Below are 22,653 nucleotides of genomic sequence, written 5' to 3' on the forward strand. Positions count from 1 at the left end.
TCCTCAGAGGGCCCCTTGAAGCTTGAATACCCCTTCTGATTTTTATCCACCATATGTGGGTGTGGGACCTGCCCGTCCTGAGCCTCTATGCTTCCAACTAGTCTGGACTGGCTTCTGTATATCCTTGGTTGTAGGACTCCTGTTCAGCTAGACTGTAGTCAGTTCTCAGTGATAGTTGTTCTGCACTTGAGGTGTGATTTGGACGTGGTCGTGGGCAGGGCTGAGTACAGCAGTTACCTACTCTGCCACCTTGACTGGGAGCTCACTAACATTTTTTAAAAGATTTTATTTATCTTTAGAGGGGAAGGGAAGGAGAGAGGGAGAGAAATATCAATGTATGGCTGCCCCTCATGTGTTCCCTGCTGGGAACTGGCCTGCAACCCAGGCATGTGCCCTGACTGGGAATAGAACCTCGATCCTCTGGTTCACAGGCCCACGCTCAATCCACTGAGCTACACCATCCAGGGCCATTTTTTAAAAGTTTTTTAAAATTAAATGTGTTGGGTGAGAGCAGTTAATAACTTTATATAAACTTCAAGTGCTCAACTCCATAACACACATTGTGCAAATTGCATTATGTGTTCACCACCCAAAGTCTAGTCTCCTCCTTCACCATGGATTTGACCTCCTTTACCGTCTCCCTCCTCCCCCCAATCCCCTTTGGTAACCACCTTCTATTTCCTGCGTGTATGAGTTTGTTTGCTGCTTTCTGTTTTATATTCTACATGCGAGTAAAACCAGATGGTTCTGTCCTTTTCCATCGGACTTATTTTGCTCAGCACGATGCTCTCAAGGTCCACCCATGTTGCTGCAAATGGCAATTTGTCTCCTTCTCTTGCGGCTGAGTGGGATTCCATGGTGTACACTGTCCAGTCCTCCATTGAAGGACATGGAGGTCATTTCCACGTTTCGGCCCTAACGCTATAATAAACATAGGGCACATATATATTTATGAATAAAGGCTTTTGAGTTTTTCAGGTATATACCCAGGAAAGGGATTGCCAGATCATATGGTAACGCTGTTCTTAATTTTTTGAGGAAACTTCATACTGTTTTCCATGGTGTCTGTACCAGCTTACATTCCCACCAGCAGTGCACAAGGGTTTCTTTTCTCCACAACCTCTCCAACACTTGTTGTTTCATGTCTTGTTGATAATAGCCATTCTGACAGGTGTCAGGTGGTACCTCATTGTGATTTCAACTTGTATTTCCCTAACAGCTATATATTGGCTAGTGAAGTTGAGCATCTTTTCATGTATCTGTTGGCCATTTCCATGTCTTGGTAAAATATTTGTTTGGGTCCTCTGCCCACTTTTTAGTAGGATTGTTTGTTTCCTTGTTGGTAAGTTGTACAAGTTCTTTATATATTCTGGATATTAGCCCCCTATTGAAGGCATCGTTTGCAATAACGTCTCCCATTTAGTTGGTCACCTTTTTGTTTTGTTGGTTGTTTCTTCTGCTGTTGTTTGCCAACGTGTTGCCTGCAAAGTGTTGTCTTTGCAAAAATTAAAAACTCAGGGGGAACTAAGGGGAAAAGAAAGGACCACATCCCTGGATTCTTATAAAATAAATTCAAAGGAACATTCAATGAAATCTAACAGCTAAAGAAGCCAGCAGAAAATGATGATTATGTCATATCCACTTATTGCATTTCCACTGCGTGCCAGTCACTGAACTAGGCACTGAGATCTACGTGCCCCTTGCCCTTGAGTTCGATATTCAGAGTTGGTGGGGGCCGGACAGTAAAGGATAAAGACAGAATCCTGGAGACAACAGGGCAGGGCACTGGGCCACTCAGAACCTGTGTCTTGAATGTTCAGAGCCTGTCCATGGAAGGAGGTGGAGAGAGCATTCTGAGCAGAGGGAGTAACCTGACGAAATCAAGGTTGTGAGAAAGTTTGGCCGGGCCAGGGGATTGGGTGTGGCAACAGCAAGGGGAGCGCGTGTGCGGGTCTGTTCACACACACTGCGATGTGGAGGGAACGAGGGGCAGAGACGGAGCTGAAATCACAGGCAGGGGCTAGATTTTGAAGGGATTTACTCCACAGATGAAGAATTTTAACTTTCTTCCAAGGAAAGTGAGGAGCCAGCAGGGGGCTGTTAGGAGGTGCAGAGGCCCATGACCCTGGCGGCTGCTGGAGAGTGGATGAGTGGGCGGGAGGGCTCAGGGGCAGGGGGACCGATCCACAGGCACAGTGGGACCACAACTAAGGCAGAGACGAGGAGGACGGCTCGGAGGGCACAAGGGAGACACGTTTCTTTGACAGAACATGAGAAGGACTTGTTGACTGACGTGATGGAAAAATGAGAGGGGCAGAGTAGAGCAAAGACATTGCCGTGCGGAGGGAAAGTCACTTAAAACAGGTCCCAACAGGAGAAGCGGGCTCGGGAGTGGGAAACAGAAGCAGTAACTGCCAACTGCTGTGCTGGCTTCTGCACATTTCATCTCCCAGCAGACCCTTCTGACTGGTGAGGGAATGGAAGCGTGGATGGAGTACGTGCATTTCGAAGCTAAATCACACATTTGTTAAGCGTGAAGAACTTGCACTGTTCTGACCGTGGGACGTGTCCCGCAGCAGCTGTCTGACAACCACACGGGGAGGCTCCAGTGTCCAGAACTGCCCTTAAGCAGGGTGTCAAATCCTATAAAATGCTGAGTAAGATAAGGACTGATAAGGACTGAAGAAGGCGATGGGATGCAGAAAGTCAAACAGATAGAAATGATCCATGATGCTTTAAAAGTACGACATCCACAGCGGGACTTAAAAATTAGGCCAGCTATTAGAGAAAGGTGGGAGAGACCGCTGCATCCCCTCAGGAAACAGAACGAAGGCTGTATGACTAGAAGGCGGCTACGAAGGAAGGGAAAGCGCGCTGGGTCCACAGTGCCCGCACCCCAGCGAACTTTCGGCTGGGCTTCCTGAACGCCGCCAGGGGGCGCTGTGGGAAGGGGGCGGAGCGCGGGGAGGCCGAGCCCAGGTCAGCCCTGCTTTACTGAGATGAATTACCCACGTGGCCGCTTCTCTTCTGCAGGTCCCCGTTTCCGAATGTGGGAAGTGGTGATTCCGAATTCCCTCCGGCAATAAAAACAATCTTTATTCCGCCCTGACCGGTGTGGCTCAGTTGGTGGGGCGTTGGCCCGCAACGGGAAGGGTCGCCGGTTTGATTCCCAGTCGCAGCGTGTGTGTGGGTTGTAGGTTCAGTCTGTTGGTTGGGGCGTGTATGAGAGGCGACTGATTGATGTTTCCCTCTGACATGGGTGTTTCTCTCCCTGTCTTTCTCCCTCCCTCACACTCTCTCTAAAAATAAATAAATTAAAAAAAATCAAAACAGTAAAAAAATTCTATGGCTGAACTAAGGTGATGTTAGCCAGCTGCCCTAAATCTTGCTTGACATTTCACTGGATAATTAAGAAACCTAAAAAAAATTGCATCTCAGGTACTATTTGAAATTGATATATTTTTCATTTGCCATTTAAAAATTGTTTTTAGACTTGACTAGAGATTTACTGCTGTTGAAGTGAAATTTTTAAAGAGAGCCATTCATTGGCTGCTTCTGCCAGTTTGCCATGAACTTCGCTTTTAACACTTCTTGTTACATGATAGAGAAATTGGCTTAAAGGTTCATGCCCAAGGGGAAGACTTCTGTCTCTCACATGCCCCCACCCACGTCTTCGATTACAATAATTTTATTGGCAAAAGAGAGCATATCAGGACTGGCCAAAATTAATATGTCAACTGTATCTCTAGTTTCAATGGGACAAGCCAACAACTGATTTGAAGGAATTGGGATGGGAAGAAAGAGGGAAATAACATAAAAACAAAGTGATTTTAAAAGTACTGTGCCCTTAAGACGAGGTAGTGACACAACACAGCAAAACAAAGAAACAATTATGAATTAGTTACAATAACACAAAATGAAGCAACAAGCTGTTTTGAAATCACAGTTAAAATGAATTTAAAGTAGAATGCAAAAGCATCAAACCTTCTCATCACTTCTTAAAAGAGAGAGAGAGAGAGAGATCCCAGAGGCTCTGAACTAAACTACTGGCAAAAACATAACTCACTAATGGGCATTTTGCCCAAAATATGATTTCTTCAAAACAGGATGTCCACTATTCATCACAGAACCATGGATGCCATTCCCAAGATAAAAATCATGTAGGCTTTCACAACCAACCCCAAATAAAAGGCCTAAATCAAGGCACAAAGGTAATGCGCACAATAACGGAAGGTAGCCCCAAAATATGCTTTAAGATAATATTTTGCATTTTCGTGAATGTCTACTCAGTATTTCTAAAGAAACCTCACACTTCCGTTCTGATGTACTCCGGGACCAGAAAGGGCGAAGGCCTCATGGAGTGAGTAAGGGACTCTGAGGAGCGTGCACAGGAGATGGTGCCAACGTGGGTCACACTGTGTGGTCACCTGGGGAGTCCACGGTTTTCATCTCACTTCCCCTTTGTCAGGGGAAATCAGGGAGACAAGTGTATGTCCCCGGACAGTGGCCCTAGGGGCTGAAATGGGGGCTATTTTGTTTTATAAAAGTACCCTTGTCCCCCCTGTACCCCACCCTGCTGGATGAGAAGGTACCAGAAGGAGGATGAATACACCGAGAAACACAGTGAGGTTACACGAACTAGAAGAAGACAGAGACCATCTGCAAGGGGAGGAAAAGCAGCAATGAGGGAAGCCGAGGGGAATACCCCTGGACTCCGGGAGCCTACGGGGAAGAGGGCGACCTTGAAGACCCCTCATTGTCTTTCCAAACGGCCCCTGGAGCCTTCCTCAAGATGGGGAACACCTGCCGTGGTCTCCCCAAACTGCCCCGAGCACCTACATTCGCCTGCCTGCCGGGCCTGCCATCCCTCCACGGAGGACTCACAGTGTGATTGACAGTTTCTCTTTAAAAATTATTTTATTTATTTTTAGAGAGAAGAGAGGGGAAGAGGAAAGAGAAGGACGGAAAGCTCGACAGGCTGCCTCTTGCACACAGCTGGACCAGGGACAGGCACGTGCCCTGAATCTCACCAGTGGCCTTTTGCTTTGCAGGATGACTGATGCCCACCCGGCTGAGCCCCGCCAGTCAGGGGACTGCCATTCTTCTCAGCCTCACTCAGAAGTCCGAGCCTCCCCTCCCTGTTCCCACAAGGGTCACTTGCTCATCCTGCAGTGTGGACGAACAGCACAGGCTGCTGGGCTGACTCCCCGGGCACCCTCTGTGAACACAGGGACTGGACTCCACTGTGAAACTGAACCAGGAAACTGGAAGGCTCATGGGCTGGCAAGGAGGCCACACTGCACGGTGTCACCTGTGCCTCTGACCGCTGTGGTGCCATTTGAGGAGCCTAACAATTGTCAAGTAGGTGTTCACTTGTCTCCCTGGGAAACGTGAGGCTTTCATCTGCCTTAAGAGACTTTCAGGTGTTTTGGGAAGACCACAAAGAGCTCACATAGCTCTCAAATGACTGTGGAGATCCCTCCAAAATGAAGCTACCCTGGGTACTTTGGCATAGCTTTCTGGGAAGAGGATCACCAACTTTTTACTTATGAACAGCCTCGGGGCCAGGATTCCTACAGTGAGAATCACCTGATTAGGAAGGTTGGCATGACATTGGCGCCCCTCTGCAGCCAACATGATAGGGGATACCCATCTGTCCCTGGAAGCGTTCAGGTCCACTTCAAGGCCATGGCTGTTGTGGAGAATGCGTCATGCTAGCCTGTGTCCTCACAGACCAAGGTGAAGCCCGTGTAACTGCTCAGACATCCTGCTTGGATTAATGCTTCAGACCCAGTGGGAAGGTCAATGCAGACACTTGAGGACCGCTGGCCTCCTGAGGTGCATCCTTAGGGGACGGGACCAGGACCCTGGGGGGCACCGCTGAGGTCAGAGCTGCAGGGGTGTCTTTCCAGGCGTGGAGTCCTATTCCCTGGAGTCCTGTTCACAGTCGTCTTAATTCCATGCTGTATGAGACAAACTGGGCTGAGCTGGCTGCAGCTACAAGGCTGGGTTCAGCAAGTGGGACAGAGATGACACAGGCGCGGTCTGCCTCTCAGCCCTAGTGCAGGAATCTGCCTCAGCCTCAGTGCGGGAATCTGCCTCTCAGCCTCAGTGCGGGAATCTGCCTCTCCGCCTCAGTGCGGGAATCTGCCTCTCAGCCTCAGTGCAGGAATCTGCCTCACCCTCAGTTCGGGAATCTGCCTCTCACCCTCAGTGCGGGAATCTGCCTCTCAGCCTCAGTGCAGGAATCTGCCTCAGCCTCAGTGCAGGAATCTGCCTCTCAGCCTCAGTGCAGGAATCTGCCTCTCAGCCTCAGTGCGTGAATCTGCCTCTCAGCCTCAGTGCAGGAATCTGCCGGGCTACCCTGCCCCTTCCGAAGAGCCTCTAAGTCTGTACACACAGCACGTGAGTTCTCTGCAAACACAGCTCTCTTCACATGTTAGAGTTCCTCAGAGTTAAAGACAGCTGAAGCAGCTGTCTCTGTGTATCATATCTGAATTCTCTGGAAATGTTTGCATGCTTTTGCTATTTTCTTGAAATGTTTGTATGGCTTTGGTAAATCTGTCCTCTTATCGTAGATCAAGAAATCCCTTTTATATGATAAAGACTTTTTGTTTAAATATACACTGGCTAAATGCGATCTGGATATTTTCTTTTACATCCCAAAGCACCATAAACTCTCAGCAGCTCAGCTGCTAGTCTGCTGCACATTTTGTTCTCCGTTCATTCTGTTATACGTCAGTTGAAATCCTCAATTCACTGTACAGAATACATTTAACTTCTCACCACTGATAATGGTGTTTCTTACTCAGTCCTGAGTGGAGGAAAAAGTGCTATCAGGAAGTGTTTTACTTCCCTTCAAAGATTACAAAAGTAATCAAAGTCATTATAAAAATTCAAACAGAAACACTGTCAAGTAAAAAAAAAGTCTCCACTCTCCTCTCTTGCAAAATTCCAGTCTCCCCAACATATAAACATACATAATGTACTGATACATGCTTTCTTCTTGTTGCCGTTTCTCCTCTCCTGTGTAAGAAAGCACCAAGGCTATTCCAAGTCCTTTGTTTTAGGAAAGAAATGTTTATGTGGGTAAAGCAAAAAAAAAAAAAATGGTTTGGGATAGGACGTGAGGACAATGGCCGCGTGGCTTCCTGGGAGGATAGAACCTTAAACCTGGTGTTCTGGGCCTTAGCAAGGGTTTTTCAGACTTAAAGAGACCATACTCGTGTGGACAATGGATGTCGTAAGATGAGTGAGTGAGTAGGAGACGCGGGAGGGGCTCCCCTAAATGTCCTGCCCTGTGACAAGGGGGCCCAGGCGGTGCATGGTAACCGAGAAGAAACACACGACCGGCCCAATGGGGAACAGACTGGAGTTGGTATTACCGTGTAAAATATTTAGCTCTATCTCCTACACACACATTAGCTTGTGGAGGAAGACTTGTAACCATTACAGGCACACACCCCTCTGTCTCTGGCAAAACTGTATTAGTAATACCTTAAATCTGTTTAACTTTCCATTCTGTTAAAGCTTTTACATACACTGTTTAGCTTAATCCTCACACAAGAACGTCACCCAAGGTTACACTGTGGCAGAGAATGAGATTTATCCAAGATACTCAATCGTCAAGTGACAGGACAAGTATTCATAAAAAAAGAGATGGATTCCTTTCCTTGCACTGTATTTGAAACGTGTACACTCAGCGCCTGACACCTTCGTCTACGTCACGTACGTGTGCTGCTCGTCCGCCAAACTGTGGCCATAGGGCTTTACAGACGAGTGACCATGTATACTCCATCCTGTGCATTTAAAATGTCAAAAAGTTCGAAGGGCATTAACAGCTTAAGACCGTCAAAACACGGCACAGACTGATTTTTATTAGTTCAAATCTCAGTTTCCCTTTTTCTCCCCCGTCTCTGTCCCTCTCTCTCTGTGTCCCTCCTTCTCTAAATGTAAAGTTTGTGATTTTAAATGAAAGAGGAACAAAAAAATGGTTTGGGATAGGACCAAGATGGAGTGACAGGGGTCAGATTTGTCCTTGGACCTGAAACAGCGAACAAGCTGGAGCATGCCTGTGTCTTCCGTTGTCAGATTTGGTGGCAGGGGACAGTGACCCCTTACGAAGGAGAAACAGGTGAGGAGAGCTCCGTGAAGGCCCAGCGGGCTCTGTGAGGCACATCTGGGCGGCGCAGGGAGGGGCCCCACGTGGAGCCCTGGAGGAGACAGAGCCACCAGGAGCCCCGAGAGGCCAAGGAGTTCCAAGCTCCAGGCACAGAGGCCAAGAGCTGCACCCAGACAGAGGGGCCCGCACACTGCGACACAGTGCGCCCATCAGATGTGCGAGGAAAGCTCAAACCACTGGAGGGAGCAGACGGTACAGCCACCTAATTACTTGGGTCTACAAATATTTATAAAAATGTGCGTGAAAACAGAGATGTTTGTCTAAATTAATGTTTACCTTAACACGCCACTACTGTTGACGGTGCGAAGAATTACAATAACAAGTCAGTGAACTGTTGACATTTCATATTTTAATGGTCACTGGTCACATCACACATGGGCAGTAGAAGTCACTCTTCACAGACACGTTCCATGTGTGGGAACGCGTCCCCCTGTTTCACTCACGGGCCCTTCCCGGCTCTCCTGGCAGCTTGGCGAGAACCCAGGAGCGGAGTGTCTCCAGCTCCCTGGGGCTGAGCTCATGCAAGAGCCCAGGGAAACTGTGGTAGTCCACGCGCACCCCCAGGGCCCGCAACGTGGCGCTCGTCTCCGCCCCCCACGAGGGGAGGACGAGCTCGTCCGCGGTCCCGTGACACTGCAACAGCTCAGGGAGCTCGCCCTCCCGCGTCCGAAGAGCCTGGAGAAGAGGACACGCAAGTGGGATGTTTGGGAACTGCTTTCGTGACCGCGGGGCGGGGGGAGGACCCCGATTTTACCGCTGCCTCCACATCTAAAGGGAATGAAGGGGCGGGGTCGCTGCGCCCCCACTGGCAGGGACTCGGGCCCGCTGGGCGTGACCTATCCAAAAGGGTCTGGCATTTCCCTAAGAAACTGTGTCACTCGGGGAGACACACCTCTCACCCAGGGTGGAAGGAGGGAGGAACCCAGAGCCAGGGACAATCGGCGAAAAATTATGGCCTCGTTCTCCTCGCCGTGCCTGCTATTTCTACTGTCTGTGAGGAAGCCGCAACTCTGTAACACGTCGCGTTGACCAATGGCAACTCTGCGGTGAAGCAGCCGTGGGCGCTGCGGTGGATGATTCTGATTCTGCGCATGACGGGAGCGAGCTCAGCCATGATCGTGTACAGGCTGGATGCATATAAAGGGCATACACACACCTCACACTTGTTTTAATCCTTTCCCTTCAACACCCTGCGTAACACTGTCTTCGCACAGGGCATTCCCTGGATATTAAGGACAAGCTGGGGTAAAGCATGAGTAGTTTGGCCGTGAATGGTTACTACTTATTAGTTTTGTTTTAGTTTCAAATGTGTATTTTGGGGGGGGGGGGTTGTTGTCTTTTTAAAATTTATTTATCTTTAGAGGGGAAGGGAAGGAGAGAGGGAGAGAAACATCAGTGCATGGTTGCCTGTCATGCGTCCCCTGCTGGGAACTGGCCTGCAACCCAGGCATGTGCCCTGACTGGGAATCGAACCTCGGTTGTTTGGTTCGCTGGCTCAATCCACTGAGCTACACCAGTCAGGGCTTGTTGTTCTTTTTTAAAAAGCTCCAGCTTACCTGGTAAACAGCAGAGGCTTTATTCAGAAAGCTGGAAAGCGCGAAGACTCCCGCCACATCTTGGTGCTTTCTGAAGGCCAGGTGCATCGCCATGCACCCTCCCATAGAGAACCCTCCTAAAGGGAGCGAAATGCACACTCAGGAGCAGCAGAATGAATACACACCGCGGTAATTCAGAGCAAGTTATATCTATGCCAGTCCTCCATAAATTTCTTTTTTAAATACATGAAGACCTTTAAAGCGAGCTAGTGCTAGTTTCGTCTGCTTTAGAGCCCACAGGAAAACCCAGCTGTAAATAACGCCGCCCCACTACATCATCACCGGTAGAGATTTGTGATGAAAGGAGCTAGAACTGAACAAAGTAACCAATCACATTCACCCAGGGAAAGAACTGACGACTAAAGTCGTAGTATGTGTTTTGAAATTTCTAATGTTCACGTACATTGTTTATACTTATGAGTTCTCACGCTGCAACTAGAATTAATAACGTTAAGCCGAGCCCTTAGAGACCATAAATCGGAATTTAGTACAAACTCCTTTATGGGTGAAGGGAACGTAAGCCTCAGGGGATTAGATGACCTACTTAAGACTGCAGCCCTAATTTCAGCTGTAAAGCTAGGGCTTTGGAAACCCAGATTGCTTGCAACAGAGTTGAATGTACTCTCTACCATCTTCTGATATTTGTTAAAATATAGTTACTTTATCTAGGGCAAGCTGGTCATATTATTTTGGAGCCAAGATACAAATGTATGAGTAAAGATCACCAGCCTTGGGAAGTTTAGATTTTTAAAAAGGGCATATTATATGAATAATTACAGTGTAGGGTGAATACTACATCTGTGGTTTTCAGCACATCAGAAGGGAATAATAGGGTCTCACCAGCAGCAGTGGCTCCCAGGGATGAAGACGACTTGAAAGCCAGCAGCAGAATAACCCCAAAGACTCCCAGATGCAGGTACAGCTAATGAGGGGTTCACGGACAAGCTTGGCGGGGGAGTGGGGAGCACAAATATCTTACAGTTGTACACGAGCTTTGCGTGTGTGCATCAGACTCCCAGGAAAGTTAAAAGCCACGGGCATCATTATCCATGAATCTGCCTTAGTAAGTCTTTGGCATGCTCCACTAGAATATGAAGAGCTTACTGGAGAGATTATTTCATTTTCAGTAAAACTGGATGGCTGAACAAGATTTCCAGGGTTTACATCAAGTTTTAAAACCTATTCTTTAATGCTTAATAATCACTTGTAAACGTTAAAACAGCAAGGACTTCAAATTTTTCAGTTATTACTAATACAGAAGTCTCCTTTTAGTTTGGGAATAAGACTCCACATCTTTCAGAATAGACTTTTAGCCTTCCTTTAAGTTTACAGAATCGATCTTAAAAAATGCTTACTTCTACTTCCTTCATCTCCTCCAATCTGTTGACTCTTTTATAAAAGTCCAAGACATAAAGACACCGTTCACCAGACTATTGGGTTCATGTGAGCAGGACACTTTTGCCTAGAACAGTGCCTGGCACATAGTAGGCACTTAGTAAGTACTGAGTGAATAAGTGAACAAATGACAACCTCAGTTCCATAAGGATATTTTTGCAGGGAGACCCATTTACACCATCAGCCTGACAAGAACAACAAGCGAGGAAAACCCTGTCCCACACAGGCAATATCACTGTGGACGAACATGGAAGCATTCTGCAGGCATTCAACCCCATGTTCAATTCTCCTAATTTACAAGGAAGAAAAACACACCCACTGAAATCTCACTGCTTACAAATTCAGTGTGAGTCCCTTATGCACTCGGGCTCTCAGGAGGTAATCTGCCACTTGTCACCAGCGATCGTTGACAGTGCAATCGCCTGTAGTCTAGGACACTACTATGAAAAGGGACTTTGTGTATTTTTTTCCCCAATAGAAAAATTTAACACAAAGGACTAGTTATTTGAATTCAATTTCCATCTACATGTTTAAAATGCAATATAAAATATACAGTTCAATAAGTAAACACCAAATAGTAAACTCATTGTAGGTAATGGTTATAATGTATATTTATAGTTGCTGGCAAGGTATTAAAATGTCAAGCGTTAACATTTCAACATACATTTAAGATTAACGAGCTGAATAAAACATGTTAAAAAATAATAAACCCAGATTTTATGAACTCCTTAAATAAAATAAAATAGAAACAATATATAAAAAACTATAGTGGGGAAAAATAAGTTAATCTATCTGAAGCAAAATCTAGAGGAAAAATACTTGTAATTCAGGTTTACTCTCAGTTGAATAGGATTTTTAAAATGGAATGAAATCTGCCCTCCCTCCAAATGTCGATAATCCTTCCATTTAATTTATATAATCATCCTTCAGACTGAACTGTGATAAAGTCTCAAAAGATTTGGGAATGTATATTTATGTATATCTTCTCTCAAATGAAATGGATAGGATAAGCTAAACATTTATCACCTATGCAGGGCTGTTGGAAGAGAAACCCCATGGCTTTACATTCTGGTAATTATTGAAGGGACACAAGCTGTTCCATTAATGCATGTATAAATTAAAAGAATGGAGAATACCATCACTTTTAAGTTTTAGCTCCAGAAAGAACTGCAGAACTTGGTACAAGATCAGGAGAAGGGACCCAGGAAATTCTGGTGGTTGGCTTCCTCTTGGTAATTCCATCTTTCCTTTTATTTTAGTTTTTGAAAAAGGTTGATATATAAAGAGTGGTATCTTTACCATGTAAAGAGTGTCCATCACACAAACAGAAATAAATAAAATGAGTCATGTAAAATCTCACTACTTATACATAACTTGGACATTTTTAAACATTACTTTTTTGTGTAATACTGATTTGAAAGGCTTTCAAAAGATCACAAAACTCAATAATTATAATTGTATTCATTAAACAGACACTAACTAAATGCCTTCTATGTGTGGAGTATATACAGTATTTAATGGTTACATTACATTCATTCCTATTAACAGACCATAATTTCCTTAACCACTTTCTTCATGATGGGTGGGTGTTTAGAGCATCCATGGAAATTACTCAGGTATAATTCCAGAAGCACTCGCTTCTCACAGCTTCCAAATTCTGGTTGTATGAGCAAGACTCTTACAATCTGGTCATATTATTTGTCAGGTTCCATACATGCCAGATCCAAGCCAGACCTAAATTGGATGGATTGTCTCAACAACAGATTATCACCACCTAGTGGCAGGAAAGGGAACCTCATTCTGTACAAAGTTCGTGACTGAGGCAATGGGTCTGGGTTCCAGTCCCAATTCTACTTTACAGAATTCCAGTTCTATTAGCCAGCAATCTCTTTGATTTTTAGTTTCATCACACCTGAAATGAGAATAAATTCCCATTTTATCCATTACAAGGATTGAGAGAGATTATGCATGAAAATAACCTGAATAATGTAAATACTATCTATATATGAAACGTGATATTTAATGGCAATTTAAAACCTGTCAAATGCAATGTAAATGTCAACTATTTTAGGAGTGTTACTACCACATACACTTTCCAAGCACAGCAGCACACACGAGAAAAATGGCATGTACCTTTTCTACGCTGACTGTTCACATTACCCAGACACTGACAGGCGGGCTGCGCTAAGAAACTGCCCGCATTCTGCACGCTGGACACTCTCGCCATGTTACTCAAACCAGAACAAGACGGGATACTGTGACGTTAATTGTATCTCAGAACACGGGCCTTGAACCAGGTTTCATTTATAACCACGTTGCCAACATCGAGAAAGTGCTTCCCAGTCACCGTTTTACTGCCTGTGCTTCTCTCTGTAGCATCACCCTCTGCAGAGTCACGTCGGGTGTAGACACACAAAAGTAAATACATACACCTCTGTGTCTGATATTCTTCATGGAGGGGGATTCCATATTTGCTCATAATTCCATTATTAATACAGCTCATTATACATTAGTTATATTCAGAAATAAAATCCCTTCACCAAAATAAATGTTCTGTACCATACACATTTGAAACATCCAACCTCCTTTCTGTATGCGTTCTAGCACATTTCGGTACTAGAATCTCTCTAAAGAAATAGGTTCTAGTTTGTGTTTGATGACTACAGAAAAAAGGGTATTGAGTAGGAGAAAAAGCTTATGTAAGGGCACATTATAGCCCCTTGGAAACAACGATCGCTAAGTCACTGAACAAAAGTTTATGAATATACTATTCCTGTGATAATGAACTCTGAAAAGTTTACTGTTCATAAAGTCAACATTATATTTTGACGGTGTACTTTATCTTCATCATGGCCATAGCAGTTTAAACATATTTCTAAAACTTAGGCTAATTAAAATAAATTGTTTTAAAAGTTGAAATGAATAATCTCATACTTGGAAATGAAACATTGGGTTCTCAAATTGTTATCATTAACATGAAAGTGAAGTAAAATATCATGAGCTATTGTTTATGATTCTAATATCTTTGAAACCCTTAGTATGTAAAGTTTATTTGGAACTATGAGCAAGTCAAAGGACACACAAGTGCTTCTCAATAACGTTCCAAGTACATACAGTTCAACACGCAGAATTAAACAAAGGTGGAGAAAGTTTAAATGACAACATTCGAAGGTCTTACCTACTAATATCCTGTCCTTCTTGACGCCACTTGTCACTTCGTCATCGATCAAATCCGTGAGCACCTGACACATCGCATCGATGGACTCCAGGTGTTCGGGGCAGTCGATGGATATTTTGAACCTATCAAACCACACGTTGGAGATTCCTCCTTTCATAGGGGTATAGGGCCTAGTTAAAGAAAAGAAAGAAAAGGAGAGTAATATTAAAGTAGATGTTTTGTCTCTAAAACGTTAGTGTTCCGAATATACAATTCCAATTTCTCCGAGTTCTGTGAATTAAACATCCCGTATTAAAAGCATCCCCCCACACACGGTGTTGACGCACCTGTGTGTCAACATTTACTAATTCCAGTACATCTTCACTCTCTCTATCTCCTAAAATCCATAAGTTCTCCAGAAAATCCTCACAAAAATTAGAGTTATATATATATAATACAGTTTGTGTGTATATATTTTTTCTGCTCAATTCTTAAAAAATGAAACATGTCTAATATTTTCTAAAAATTTCTTTGATTTCATTCTTTTTTCCTTTAATGTAAGAACCAATTATTTTAATATTCACAGCTAACTGAATGTTTGTCCATGCAAGAAATTCAGTACCTCGAGAGTGGAAAGACAGTTCACCAACATGCTTTTAAGAGTCAGTTAATTTGTAGGACTCAGGTATGAAAGGCGAGCTAATAATTTGAGGGCATTCACACAAATCCTCCATAGAATGGGACTGACTCAGTTTTTTGTTTTTTAAATTGAGTTGGAACTATTTTGGACCTACTCAGGAACCTGGGAATGAGAAAATCTAATAGGACACACACGACCCTGGACACACTCGGCACATGGATACCCTGTACTGCTCGCGTCATGTGGGCCTTAAGTTGGGTGCTTGTTGGACGTATATTTCATGTGATCAGATGCTTGAATCGGGCGTCTAGTTGGACAAGGTTAATCTTACAAGATCCTTTACTTTACGTGGAGGTGGGGTGGCTAAGCTGGTAGTGGATCTTACCCCACTCACTGTACACTCGCACTCTGGAATGCTCCCTTCGAGTGCCAAAGGCACCCAACGTGATCTGAAAGGGATGCAAACCTCTGATGACCACAGAGGCAGAGTTCCTCCTTCCGCCACTACTTGACCCCACTTTGGAGCTGTCCACTGTCACCCTCCGAAGTCACTGGAGGGCCAGAAGACTCCACTTGAGACCTGCCAGTGAAAAATCCAGGGGAACCTCAGCAGACCCAAGGAGCTGGAAATGTCCCGTTCTCCCTCTCTTACCCACCCACCGAAAGGGCCCCCAGCCTGTGCAGACCTGCCCTCGGGAAGCTCAGGACCCAGGGCTGGGACGGAAGCGAGTGGGAGAGCTCCACCACGGTCATTCTGCATCCAGTGGAGCGGCCAGGAAATCAAGAGGAAGACATTTGGAAAGTTTCTCAGGCAAAATGGAGGAAATCTGGAAACAAGAACTCATCCACATAGGATCTTTTGTTTATTTACTAAAATAGAAACATGTTATAAACATTGCTTTGCAACAGGCTTTCTAAAATTTGAATGTGTTACTTCAAATATCCCTATAGGGCAGTACATAAAAACCTAACATTTCTCCTAGTTTATTTAGATACAGATTTGTGTGTGTGTGTGTTGTTTTGATATTTTCTCATAAATTTTATTTTTGCACCATTCCTCCTCTCCACTCTCACCCCCCCACATTACTCTTCACACTACTGAAACCATTTTTATGATCTAAAATATGCCCTTGAATGTTTCTGTATGTACATTAGAACATGCATCTTTACGGGACATTTTTTTGGAGCACTACTGCTTTTCAAAAGTTACAACAGCCTATATGCTTTTCTTACGCACCCTTTCTCTTTTAATGATCCCTCCTGGAAATCCTTCCCCGACACCCTTCCCTCCTGGAAACCCCTGCCTCTGACGCAGTTCCAGCTGATCCTTTGAATGGCCATGTGACTCCTTATGACAAAGATGGCCCAGGTTTAGAAAGCAGTTCCCTTACTAATGGGCACGGGCTTGGTCCTCAGGTTTCAGCCACTGGGATTGCTGCATTCTACACATTTGTACGTGCTTTTAGAGTCCAAAAACAGGACTGCTGGGTTGAAAGGTATAATTTTTATCTTAAAAGATGTTTTACTGTGCCTTCCATCAAGACTGTAAAAATGAGCCTTTCAACAAGAAAAGGGCAGGACTGTTCTTTTGCCCAGAGCACTGCCACCAACCACTGCTGAGCACTCAGCGTGGGATGGGCAGGTTCACTGGTAAATCGCTCACCACGAAATGGGCCAATGCTCTGAAAGAGGCTTCAAAAACAATTCACTGAAGGCGAACACAGGCTCTCACAACAACGCCAGCTGGTGCACTGATGAGACGGGTTCCTAGAACACTCACTTAGCAGGGGAAGCCCGTACTGCAAGGGGCCCGCCCTCCAGAAGATAATTCTGGGTTTCTGCGGGTCCCCATTGTATGTGTGATGAATGGACTTCTCTCCGATGCATCTGGAAGGGTGCTAGTTCTGTGTTAATCTTGGGAGAAATAGTATTCGAATCATTTGTGCTTTGGGATTCAGGTGAAAAACATGAGAAGGCGTTATCTTCGTTGTTCTACTGATCTACCTACCTACACTGTGTGAGGTCGCACTGATGGTTGAGTCATGGAGATCCCCTCTCCCTACTGTTGCCTCCACCAGGCTCTTCCTTGGTTTTGTCCTGCCTATTCTCAGGAATCCATTATTCTTTTCTTATCTAAGAAATCATCAAATATTTGGTAGATTTTTAAATAATTCCAAATAATTGTCCTTAGAAGTCCCTGTGGGGTTTGAACTAGCATGCAGCTTTGTCTGGGAATTGATGCCGGACGACACAGCTTGGAGGGGCAGACGTGCAGACAACCCTCCACAGGTGCCCACTGCCTTGCGATCCCCACCGAAGGCTTCTCCTGCACCGCTCTCATGGGCCTCGAAGATGAAGCCCTGTGCCAGCTCTTTCCTGGGACTCCAGGGGCCTAAATGCTCTCATTCCTGCAGGCCTCTGACCTTAAAAGCTGCTTCACTCAGAGGTAAATAAACTGGATCAGAAGGAGAGAGAAGACAGCATTTCAAGCCTCCTACATCCCAGAATCCCTTTCTCAGGACCAACTTTCTTCAAGTACTCGGAATAAGACAGCAGGTACTTTCCGCCTAGTATTAATGACCCGTCAGACAAAATGAAATTCCAAACTGTGTTCCATTTGTCACAAAACCACACTGATCTTCTGAATGAGAACTGAATATACCACTCACTTTAAAGCTGAATTCGACAGTTACTCTCCTGAATTATTTCTCCTTCCCATCATTTTATTCTTTCTCTAAGTGTTTATTTGTCTGTCTAAGCACTTAAATAAGGATGATATCATAGGCTAAGATATGAATCATTCTGGGAACTCAGCCATTAATTGAGAAAAATGACATTCATTTTCCTTTCCATCCTGACAGTACCTTATTCACTTAGAGATAGATGCTCCACTGAGTGTAATCCTGGTGTCAGCTTTCCTAACACAGTTACTTTCTGTTCTAATATCTAAGAAAATTAAAATTCTGTTCTGAAAAGGCAATTGGGAAAATTTAATGACACAAGGAATAATTTAGAACTTTTCTGTTCTGAAAATATAATCTCTTAAGATGTTAGACTAACCTTTAAATACAGTGTAAAAGTAAGATAGCTTTTAAAAGCTAACAGCTAACAAACTGGGGCATATGTTATACTCATTTACCTTCTTTCTCAAATAAATCACTTTATTAGCTGGTATAAAAGAACTCAGACATGACCACGATAAATAAATATGTTAGGCAAAGAACATCTGTGTGGCTCCTAAATCAATCAATCAATCAAACTACTGCACGCTGGTGGTGAAGTCTTAAACTGAAATGAAATGCCCAAGATTAAAAAGAGTTGACATTCGGCCTGATACCAAGTTCTGTTCTGATCTGTGTTCCCTGAGAGTCATAAAATCGAAGGTCTTGCAGAACCTTTAAGATGATGTCATCTGCTGTCTTCCCCTTTGACTTCGTTTGGTAGTGCTTGCTCAGGACTCCCACCCCCTCCTGCTTTCCTTCTGCACCTGACACCCCCCAGCCCCCAAGCCACATTCCTGCACAGACAGCTCCCAGGATCACACTGTCTCAGCTCAAGTGTCACTTCTCCAGGGGACCTTTCCTTGCTGCTACGACTTCAAGCCTCCCTCCCTCCCTCCCTCTCACCTTGTGATGCACAGTCTCCCTACCCCATTATCCTACTGAACTGGACACAGTCTGTCACTAGTTCAAGTTAACACACTGAATTGCTTTCTTCCCATTTCTGTGAGAGCACAGACTTCCTTCCTACAGGGACACCCCCAGGGCCAGAAACAAGTGCTTGCCCAAGGACTGGCCGGTCCCCATGTGTCACCTGGGTGATGTGTGTCAGCCTGAAATGAGAATATCTACAATTGTTTTATTTAGGCTTTAATTCTTCTAAACTCCACATTGTGATTTCTAGGAAAAGGTCAAATTTCTCTTTTGTTGCTTTTTCAAAAAAGAACATTCCTAAGAAAACAAGTTTTTACATATTAATAGGTATTTAATATGCACTTAAAATGCTTACCAAATGAGTAGGACTACTTCTACAAGATAGCTGTTCTCAGCAGTCAAGTGTACTTGTACTGCAGATCTGCTGGTGTGGGGAAATGGGTCCCTCGTATTGTGCTTCCGAGGGAAACCGTGCATGACAGACTCAATATGAATTCACTGTTTGCTACACCTAAATCAAAGTGTCTAATTTGGGGGGGATTTAATGAAAAATATAAACACAGACTTCATGTGAAAAAATAGTGAATAAAAAAGTAGAGGCACTATGCAAATCTTAATTACCTTTAGAATTTTTCAAAACACCAAGAGAAACTATATACCATCATATAAATTATTAATGGCTTGTTATTATTTTTAAAATGGAAATTCTAATAGTAAACCCAAACCAAGAAAACTTCTAATTACAAACACAATTAAAGTATGTCATAGAAATAAAACCATTTACTGAGCACGTCAGCTAGAGTCCAAATTAACATAAAGAAAAAAATGAAGCAATATTTTCCATTTAAATCAACACAGCAAGCTAATTGCTGACTTTTGCTTATTATGCCCCCAACTGAGCTGATTAAAAATATCTATTAAATAAGGTTGAGGTAAAGGAATACCTTATAGCCAAAAGAGCAATTTACAATCTAATCAAAACTTACTGATACCCTGTAATAGACCACAACTGAGTGAGTGTAATAGACCAGTGTTCTCCTCTTACGTTCTTTCAAATGGGTATGACTTGAAAGCAAAAATCGTAACCTTGTTTGCATTTTTAATGTTTGCAGATAAAATGTATAGGACAAGTTTAACATAAAAAAGGGAGGACGAAGAATCCTGTATTGCTATAAGGTTTCTATATTTTGTGTGAAGTGGTAAAAAACTAACAAAGAGCCCTGGCTGGTGTAGCTCAGTGGATTGAGCGCAGGCCTGCGAACCACACGATCGCGGTTCTATTCCCAGTCAGGGCACATGCCTGGGTTGCAGGCCCCTTCCCGGTTCCCAGCAGGGAACGCATGGGAGGCAACCATACATTGATATTTCTCTCTCTCTCTCCCCTTACCTTTCCCTCTAAGATAAATGAATAAAATCTTTTAAAAAATTTAAAAAAAAAACTAACAAAGAAACTAGGTAAAAGTTTGAGAGAGAGATATATATATGATATATATAAGACATGTATATAATATATATGATGTATATATACAACATATATATATCTTATAATCCCTAAAGCAATAAGGAATAAAATACTAAATAAAAAATGGAGTATTAAAAAATTCAAATAATCCCCCCAAAAAATGGAATGAGAAAAGAGAAATAAAAAGTAGTAGACAAATTCAAACATATCAAGTTACATTAAATGCAAATGTTCTAAACAAATCACTTAAAAGAAAGGGACTGTTTAGACTGGTTAAAGGGAAAAAAAGCCCAAATATGTGTTGTCTTTAAGAATCCCATTTTGAATATGATATAAATAGGCTAAAAGTAAAAAGGTGGAAAAATACATACTAAGTAGTGTTCATCAAAGAAGGCAAAGGATGAGAAGAGATGCTATGTAAAGAGGGACATAGGAAAGCAGCCGTGCACAGTCTTGTTACCAAACAAAGTACATGTCCGGTACGACCACTACAGATAAGACGACCGTCCCACGAGATGTCAGCAGCCATTAACAAGGAAGACCAATGATCCCACACAGGCACACACCTTGTGATGTCTTAAAAACACAGGCAGAGAAGACTGACAGGAATGAGGGAGGAAACAGAGGAACCTACAACCACAGTTGGAGATTTCAATACTCATTCGTTAAGACCTAACAGAACAACTTATAAAAAGAATGACTATGCAAATATGAAATTTGAGCAATAGCATAACTGCCTTCAACTACTGACAGTGACAGAATTCCGTGCCCCAAAATGCACTTGGTGTGGTCACAAAGAGAGACCACGTCCAGCCACAACACATCGGTGGCAGCAGCATCGAAAGACTGAAAGGGGACAGAGTGTCTGTCTCCTCTGACAATGGAGAGATGCAAGATGAACTAAGACCCACAATCTTCAGTCAACAGAGATGTGGTTTGTATTTAAAAATGAAAATATTTTGGATCTCATAATTATCAGTTACATACTCTGTGAAGTTTCTAATTACTCTGCGAGTCTCCGACATCTGAAATCCAAGCTTGGCAATGTCTGCCCTTCTTGTAAAACAAAAGAGAAATAACTTCCTAGTAATGTTGAAGCACATTTTCTAATGATAAAATATTAAACCAGTCTTGCTCATTATACCGTTCATAAAATCCCTCCAATATTTAGGAAATCCTCGGTGGGAAGTTCTGCAGCCAATGGCAGTCTGTGACCAATGACAGTTGGCTTCCAATAGGGAGAGGGGCTGTGAAACACAGCAGAGCCCCGGCGTGGACAAGCTGCCGAACATTTCACGTGAAATAATTTCGCTAGGTCAGTGCAGGGTGCTGGGGTTTCTATTTGAAAGCATATTTTACAAACTTACTTAATATGTATGTTAGTAGCAAACTAACTGGCATTATTATCCTTAATTACATGTTTTATTTTGCTGTTTTAGTTGACGGGGCCTGATCAGGGATAGAGGCCTGAAATGTAACATTAGACAGTGTAGACCCTATTTATAGTAAAAAGCACATATACACTCTTTCTGAATATTTTTGAAAAGCTCTTGAATTCCAGAATAGGAAATTACAAATTATACTGAATTGTGAGGTCTTTATGTCTTCATTTTAGGAATCTCAGAACCGGTGAAAACAGGAAAGCAAAACTTTACAACTCCATGCTCACAAGAGTGAATTTGAGACTAGAAAGGCTTTTGAAGGGAAGTGGAATTTTGCTTTTAACGTTTCTGACCTAGAGTAATTAAGTCTAAAAATAAAGGAAGCCCAGTACATAAAGACCCGTTCTTGGGTGCAGTCTGACTTCTTTTTGTATTGATTCAAAGACAATAATGCCTTTCATACCTTAATCACCTCAGGTATTTGTTTTTCAAAAATGTAAACAGCTGACCACACTACAACATTTTTTTTTTCCTGAAGGAGAAACAAGACACTAATCGCATGTGTGGGATAAAGGTGTAATTTAAAGCAGGGTTTCTCCAGCTAGGCACCCTGAGACTGAGGCTGCACAGTTGTTTGCGGAGGCCCGTCCCGCAAAGTGGGGGATGTTGAGTGGCGTCCTTGGCCTCTGCCCATCGGATGCCTGTAGCCTTTTGTGCCGCCCTTCCTCTCAGTTGTGACAATAAAAAATGTCTCCCAATGTGGCCATGTGTTCTCCGAGGACCATCATCACTGCTTGAGAGTGAATGATTTAAATCATTTTACTTTTAAAAAATCTTACATGTTCAGAAACTGTTTCTCATGAGAAATTTAAGTAAGAATGATATGATCTACCACAGGGGCTCCCAACACACTATCATGGGAAATCCTCTTTCAGGCTTAAAACTATGCTGGCTCTAGCCACATACAGCTAGAGAGAAAAAATATAGCCAGTGCAACTGAAGAACTAAACTTTTAATTAATTAGCATTCAAATTTTCATGTGCCATACATGTAAAATACACATCAGATTTCAAAGATCTGGAATAAACAACGTAAAATAGCACTTTAATAAGTTTATATTGATTACATGTTGAAGTGATAGTATTTTGGATTTAATGGGTTAAATAAAACATATTATTCAAGTTAAT

The 22,653-nt window shown here is 43.4% G+C and overlaps 1 protein-coding gene across 2 annotated transcripts in view; it reads right to left on the bottom strand.

Annotated features, from left to right (window-relative positions):
- LYPLAL1 (lysophospholipase like 1) overlaps window positions 1-22,653 on the bottom strand; it is a 48,244-nt gene that overhangs the window by 19,803 nt on the left and 5,788 nt on the right. The window contains exons 3-5 of one of the 2 annotated variants that reach the window (XM_037069450.1): window positions 14,351-14,520; window positions 9,739-9,854; window positions 8,512-8,857 (exon numbers count right to left, since the gene is read on the bottom strand). In XM_037069450.1, the coding sequence (XP_036925345.1) occupies window positions 8,618-8,857; window positions 9,739-9,854; window positions 14,351-14,520 (526 nt within the window). In that variant the 3' untranslated portion in view covers window positions 8,512-8,617. Of the gene's footprint in view, window positions 1-8,511; window positions 8,858-9,738; window positions 9,855-14,350; window positions 14,521-22,653 lie in introns of those variants that run through there. The other variant, XM_037069451.1, reaches the window with a different exon arrangement.

This window comes from Sturnira hondurensis, unplaced genomic scaffold (assembly GCF_014824575.4).
Source record: "Sturnira hondurensis isolate 20B ecotype Veracruz unplaced genomic scaffold, ASM1482457v3 Scaffold0018525, whole genome shotgun sequence".
In the NCBI taxonomy this organism is placed as follows: domain Eukaryota; kingdom Metazoa; phylum Chordata; class Mammalia; order Chiroptera; family Phyllostomidae; genus Sturnira; species Sturnira hondurensis.